Source organism: Pygocentrus nattereri, chromosome 12 (genome assembly GCF_015220715.1).
Source record: "Pygocentrus nattereri isolate fPygNat1 chromosome 12, fPygNat1.pri, whole genome shotgun sequence".
NCBI classification, from domain to species: Eukaryota; Metazoa; Chordata; class Actinopteri; order Characiformes; family Serrasalmidae; genus Pygocentrus; species Pygocentrus nattereri.
Genome location: NC_051222.1, coordinates 36398176 through 36405675, shown reverse-complemented (window position 1 = coordinate 36405675; position 7500 = coordinate 36398176). Strand labels below are relative to the sequence as shown.

The following is a 7500-nucleotide window of genomic DNA, read 5'->3' as shown; positions in this document are numbered from 1 at the left end:
CAGCATCGAACAATCACAAGAAGCTTACAAAGAACATTTATCTGCAAATCAGTGGATCTTCTCTCTCCAAGATCATTCCGACTCTGGCATGTGTATTCTCCACTGTCCTCAGATCTGATGTTGGGAATGCTGTAGGTTTTTCCTTCTCCTACTGGTGTTGATCCCTTAAACCAGGTGTTATTCTTCTCATGTGGGTTTGCATCACTGCTGCAGGTCAGAGTCACTGAACTGCCCTCCACTATTTCACCAGAGGGACTGATGGACACTGAGATGTTCTTTGGAGGATCTAAAGACACACATGACCTTTTTCACATTACTATGGCATGATGCTACCTAGACATCTATTATCCTTTTTCCCTGCTAAAACCACTGGTTAGTATTTAGTGTGTATTGTAGTGAATATGAACTAAACTCACATCTGACTCTGAGGCTGTGAGCAGTAGAGCGGAGGTCTTGAGATCCTTCTACAGCACAGCTATAACTGCCTGCATCCTCACTGCTGACCGTCTGCAGGTGGAGCTGGTTGTTCTTGATGGTCTTTTTGGTTAAAGGATGTCCATTTTTGTACCAGATGAATGTTGGGTCAGTCAGACTGCAGGTGGTCTTACATGTCAGATCTGCTGTTTGTCCCTCTGTCACTTCTTCAGGAGCTTCTACAAGGAGCTCTAAGACAATAAGAAGAACATCAGATCAGGAGAGGGAAGCTGTAGCTGATTGGCCCCATTTCCATAATTATACTCTATTTTTATGTCAATGCTGTCAGACCCAGCACTGAGGATTTTGTACAACTTTCTTTTTTTTTTATACAGTTTAATGTTAGACCAGCATGAATATGAAATAATTAAGATTTAGTTGATTCACATTTCTTTATGTAAAGCTGCATAAACAAACAAAAGCACTCGGCAATCAGGTAACAATCTGAATCTAGTCTGGTTAACGTGAGATGATCGGCTGTGTCTCCTACATAGAAACGTTTATCTCACCTGTAACTCTGAGCTGAACTCCAGGAACACCTGTCCATCTTTCTTTTTCTACATTAGTTTTGATTTTGAAGCAGAACTGATGTTCATCCTTCTTCATCACATCACTCAGTTTGAGGGAGAAGTGTTTCTGATCATCAGTGAAAAACTCGACTCTGCCTGAATAATCTGGCTCTTTACTCAGATCAGTCGGCTCCACCCCTGGAACTGGGTCTATAGTCCAGAAAGTCTCTGTCACTGTGAGACCTTCTGGGAGAGTAAAAGTTCCGTTCATAAACACTGTGGATCCTTTTATAGCACAGATTTCCTGTTGGTTGTACTTCACACTCCACTTTGTTCCAAAAGCTCCTGAAACATATGATGCATGAAAGAGCTGATTACAGAGTCTGGAGCCCATAAGACAGTCAGAGTTACTGTAGCTTACAGCTTCACTTCTCTCCTCTCCAACTCCAGCAGCTACTCTACACCACTGAGCTGATTCTGAGAGATAACACACAGAGTAAGTGTTGCAGCAGAGTGAGGGAGGGAGCTGGAGAGAAGCACTACTATGACTTGAAGCTCCAGCCATAAACTAATTCATGTTCAGTTCACATGTTTGTACATCAGAGACTGAAACAGAAATCACAGGCTATTCCATTCATGAAGTTACAGTAGAATCTGGCTCACCCACTATCATGAGCAGAGCGATCAGAAGAGCCATTCTGTCTGATGACTTTAATGCCTGAAATATGAGAGAAACAGAAGTTTATTCTTGGCAGGACTTGATTCAGTTGAGTTCTCTTACAATGACGCTTTGACAAACATCTGTCAGCGCTCAAAACACAATTCCAACAGTATAAAGCCGCTCTATTCTGTCCAGTGCTGCACTGAAACTCTGCAGACCTTAAAAAAGCAGCATCATCTTTTCAGTAATTCAACTCATCACTAACATCAGAATAGAATTTACAACCCTTTGTCACTGTGCTTGCACACTGCGACATTAGACCTCTGCATTTAACCCATCTGTGCAGTGGAACACCCACATACACACTAGTGAACACACACACTAGGTGGCAGTGAACACACTTGCCCAGAGTGGTGGGCAGCCCTATCCACAGCACCCAGGGAGCAATTGGGGGTTAGGTGCCTTGTTCAAGGGCACATCAGTCATGGAATCTCAGCCAAGGGGATCGAACCAGCGACCTTCTGGTCACAGGGCCAGTTCCCTAACCTCCAGCCCACGACTGCCCCCAGTCATAAGTTGTTGCATTGTGAAAACAGAGAGTTAAGCTGCATGTCATTAGTGAACATCGGGTTCTTCATTTCCGCTTAATTCTTCAGTCAGGGTGTTTACATGAGATGAGCCTCACACGCTACACGTTTTCATTTCCAGAGACCCCCAGCTACTCGCATGTGTCATCACTTAAATGTCTCTAATCGTTCGGGTGAACTTTCAAACATTGGATTTTAACAGGAGTATTCTTCAATTAGGTTTTTCTCATGATCATTTCTTGGAGTGCCAACAATTGAGGGTTACATATATGTGAGAAAAAAAAAATAAGATGTTTTTATTTTGTCGGTGAACTTCACATGAAGGTTAGATTTTTGTTAATATTCTGTATAAAAAATCTAAATGATACCAATAAACTGTGTTTTTTTAGACCTCAGTTTTCTTCTGTTTACTATGGTTTCCAGTATTTTTAGAGGCCACTGTGTATCATTGTGCTGGTTTTCTGACTGGAAGGAGATCCCCAATGTTCTGTCCAGGCAGTGTAATGAAAAAACTATAGATTTAAGAATAAATTTATCTGAAACTTTAAGTGGACAATGTCATTTAGCCTTTTATGACTAAGTGAGAGTATGTTTAGATGACGTTGGTCTACAGAGAAATGTAAAAAAGTGATATGGTCAGTTGAGTCATCCTTCCCCATTTTCTCCACCCACAGGCACATGTACAAAATATGCAGCAAAAAAAATAAAGAAATTAAGAATTTGGTCCAAAGCCCAAAGTGTATTTGATTTTACTGATGGTACAGATTTAAACCCTATAGAAAATATTTGGTCTCGCATTAAAAACAAGCTGGCTTGGCCATGTTTTTCAGCTGAGTGAGCAAAACAGATTCTTCTCTCTGTAAAAGACTGAAAAATGTACTAGTGCTGTCTCTGTGCTGTGATGTGGCCTAAAACCAGACTGAAATTCTTCATGCATATGATTCCCATACAAACAGGATCTTTAATTGTTAATTTGCTTAATTTGTTTTGGACGAAGACCCCCATCTTTTTTCTTTACAAAGAAAGAAACCTGACACTACTGGACTAGAATTTCCAGGGGCTGGCGCCCAACGTCACTGCTCTGGATTATACTGTGTGTAAAATTATACAGGAGATTGTCATTAACTTGATCTGCAGTCCACATTGCCCCTCCCCCTGAGGTCAGGTCCATGCTTTCCTGTGAATGTTTTCGTTCCCATGGACAGTGTGTGTGTGTGTGTGTGTGTGTGTGTGTGTGTGTGTGTGTGTGTGTGTGTGTGTGTGTGTGTGTGAAAGAGAAACTGCACACAGTGCCTAGAAAACATGTAAACACATCCAATATTTCTATCAGTGACCTCGAAGCTGCAAGTGAGTAGCTTCAGAAAGAGAGGAAGGGATTGAAATGGGAAAGGAAACCGTGCCCTTTCTCCTTTTCCTATGGAGTTTAGATAAAGAAGGAGAAAGCAGAGAACGTCTGATACTTCAGAATCGTTTAGTTATGATGCTGTTTTGATCCTACTGTATTGAAATCTCTAGAACAGATGATGAAGCCAAAGCAACAATTCTATAAATCCAGCCAAGCCCAGAGCAGGATATATCGAGAGATTTTAAATGTTAAAAAAAGGAGGGCAGTAATAACACAGGAATTTTATTCAACTATTGGATGTCCTGCCAGTGTGCTCTCAGATGCTGATGTTAGATGAGATGGTAAAAAGAAGGAAGCACAGAATCTATAATGTGAGATGAATTCGGCCACTCCAAACCTTAATATTGTCTGCACTTGATCTTTAGTTCACCAAGTCGGACTGTGGAAGCGTAACAAGACTTTAAATCTAGAAATCACTGCAGTCTTCCTGTCATCATGATCACGAGAGGCGTCAACACCAGGAGGTCTGGAAGGGTGGTCTACATTCTACAGATCAGAAAGTAGAATAGAAGAATAATAAACATTATTAACGCCTTCACTGTGTGTTCGGATTCACTGCTCTCACTTGGCAGCTAAGAGCTACTACACTCATTACACTTTCACGGTAATGTAGGATTTAGGGACACTGACATCTAAAGTAAGAGGTCTTATTCTGTATTCTCACCACAGAGATATTCATCTGAGTTTCCATCCTGCCTCTTTTCTGCTCTCAGAAAATAGTCAGTATTAATAAAATGAAAATTCTAAAAAGGAATCTGATATTTGAAAAGATACGCAAACATGAAATGAAAGATTTACTGAGTTTACATACAGGATTGTGGAGTAGCCTGCTGGAAACACACCAACATACACATATGCCCAAAGAAAAATGAAGCCTAAAGAATGAATGAGAAAATCATGTGAATCATGTAAATAAATAAAATTTATTCACACAGCATCAGATCTGGTGACCTTTTTCTTTCAACTGTTGGTACCAATGGCGAATGCCCTGTTGGAGGTTCCCTGCCATGCTGTCAGTCAGAAATGCTATGACCTCCTCTTTCAATGGGTTTGTGATTGGTTCCTTGATGACTCAATGTGCTATGGTTGTATTTTCCAAATCACAGTCTGATTTTTGTTTTTCTGATTGATTCATTTCACATCATGGCACATCAGCTTAGTGGGAAGAATAAGAATAAGAATAAACTCACGTCTGAAGTTCTGAGCAGTAGAGTTGAGATGTTGATATCCTCTTCCAGCACAGCTGTAACTGCCTGAATCCTTGGCAAAAGGCTGTGATTATGGCACAGAGCTGCAAGGCTCTACAGGAAAGACAGCTTGGCAAGGTTTCACAGCAAGGCTGGCATGGGAAGTTTTTATGTTTCTCAGTTTCTCAAACATGGCATTACTATACTCTGACCTGGCCACCTCCTTGCTGCACTGACAACACAGGAGCACTCTGTAGTTCTACAGTTACAGACAGCAGTCCATCTGTTTCTCTGATACTTTGTTACCCTGTTCTTCAATTGGCGTTTGGGTCAATCCGACTATATTTTGAGGTGCGACTGTACTTCAGGTTTCAGAGGGAAATGAAGATGCTATTTGTGTTCATTTTCCAAATGAAAGCCTGCCGGGAAACGAGACAGCGCTCAAGTGTTTCAGATTCACTATACACTCACTGACCACTTTATTAGGTGCTAGTAAAAGGTTGGACCCCCTACGGCCTTCATAACTGCTTTAATTCTTCATGGCACACTTTCACCAAAGTGTTGGAAACGTTCCTCAGAGATTTTGGTTGGTTATTTGAGTTTCTGTTGCCTTTCTATCATCTGGAACCAGTCTGCTCGTTCTCCTCTGACCTCTCACATCAACAAGGCATTTTCATCCACACAGCTGACCGCTCACTGGATATTTCCTCTTTTTCGGACCGTTCTCTTTAAACCCAAGAGATGGTTGTGCGTGAAAATCCCAGATCAGCAGTTTCTGAAATACTCAGACCAGCCATCTGGCACCAACAACCACGCCACGTTCAAAGGCCCTTAAATCCCCTATCTTCCCCGTTCTGATGCTCGGTCTGCACTTCAGCAAGTTGTCTTGACCACCTCTACATGCCTCAATGCAATGAGTTATAGCCATGTCTGACTAGCTATTTGTGTATACAAGCAACTGATCTTACCTAATAAAGTGGCTGGTGAGTGTATTTCACAGTTTAAAGCCTTTCTCTTATTTTGACCATATGTTGTATTTTCACTCTGAAATTATGTCTATGTTGTCACTTTGTAATGTGACCCTCAGTCATAATTAAAAATAAAACTCATCTGTTAAAATCCAAACTTCTTCTTAAAGATTCTCAGTTTCTCAGAACAGAGAAACAGCGCCATCCTCCTCTTACTTCACAAACTGCAGACAAAGACATTCGGATCAGTGAGGATGCCGATCCTCACAAATGACAATGAACTGGAGTGGGTATTGGTGAAATCCACAGATGAAAATCTGCTGCTGGGGTTAACTTCAGAGCTACAGAGAACATGACATTTCCAGCCAGTCAGCATCTAAAATGAGGCTCTCCACCCTGGAAAAGGTCGGGGGGAAATAATGCCTGATCCCCTCACACCCTGGTCACTCTCATCCAGAGTCAGACTAACCGCCTTCTCCAAAGCTTTTCACACACCTTGGAAAATGTCATAGTTGCGTGAAAAGTTTCAGTGAGGAGGTTTCATTGTGACGCTTGATTTCTCAGACCCTGTTTTAACTGTTTGTTGTTTTTTGCAGGTTAGCTGGCTGTAATACCACAAACTCCTGTTAAAGTCTCTTCTCTGCATCACAATCAACAAACTCCTCCCTGAAACAGCTGGACCTCAGTCACAATTACTTCCATGATTAGGAGTGGACCTGCTCTCTGCTGGTACGTGCATATTCCTTCTGAATAACACCTTCTACTGGAATCAGCGCAGATGCACTTTAACTATTGTAATATGCATATTTTACAGGCATGATTACATTTATATTGATATTTGCTGCCCAGGTCTTGAAGCTATAGATACTGTACATATTTACTCCAATGCTTGAGTGTAACTGTATTATCTGGACATCCTATATATTATTACTGATTGTTTCCATACTGTCTATTTTATGTTTATGTGTAGTAAATATTTATATACAGTACTGTGAGAAAGTCTTAGACACCCAAGACACAATTTCAAAGTCTATTTATTTGTGTAGTTTGTGTTTATTTGCTGAGAAAAGTGTTAATATTTAAATAAACAAAATGTATAGAATATTAATTGACATTTATATATATATATATATATAAATAAATATATGGTCTAAATCTATTTTGATCTTATGTACTTAGTTATAAGTCACCAAACGTTCTCTAGTCTGGTATTATTAAACCTACTCAGATCTGAAGATTCAGCCTTACCGCTCTGTATAGAGTCTCATCACCAATGCCCAACTGACAAGAAATGAAAGCTGTGGTGATACATGAACCGTTCAAATGCATGTGGTTGACACTAATGACGCTGCAAGCTGTTGCACTTTATTCAAAATTTTTTAATATACCAACTTCCTCTGCCTGGGTACATGTTGTGGTAGAAAAAAAATATTTTATATGATGATATTAATTAAAAATATCCAAATCAATATCCATTATGCCAGAGCAGTGGTCACTAGCGGGGGCTGCAGAAGGAGTTACTTTGTTAGCCATTAGTCAAATGCTGGCATAGAAATCTTCAGCAGGTTTAATTTTCACGGTGTTGTGTTTTATCTGTGAGACGACTGCACAGGCTGTTCATTTGACTAAAAGAGTAAATGTTCTTCATGTTTATCAAATGTCCATCAAATTCAATCGCTGATTTTTGGGGTTTCCGTTTGTATTTCCAG

At 40.4% G+C, this 7500-nt stretch overlaps 1 protein-coding gene across 17 annotated transcripts in view; it reads right to left on the bottom strand.

The window, feature by feature from the left end:
- Positions 1-4863, bottom strand: part of LOC108415690 (B-cell receptor CD22-like) — a 19319-nt gene extending 14456 nt beyond the window's left edge. For 5 of the 17 annotated variants that reach the window (XM_037543447.1, XM_037543448.1, XM_037543449.1 and 2 more), the window contains exons 1-3: positions 984-1613; positions 417-665; positions 29-286 (exon numbers count right to left, since the gene is read on the bottom strand). In XM_037543447.1, coding sequence (XP_037399344.1) covers positions 29-286; positions 417-665; positions 984-1548 — 1072 coding nt within the window. In that variant the 5' untranslated portion in view covers positions 1549-1613. Of the gene's footprint in view, positions 1-28; positions 287-416; positions 666-983; positions 1614-1646; positions 1702-4826 lie in introns of those variants that run through there. The other 12 variants (XM_037543436.1, XM_037543437.1, XM_037543435.1 and 9 more) reach the window with 5 other exon arrangements.
- Between the last annotated feature and the right edge of the window lie 2637 nt (positions 4864-7500).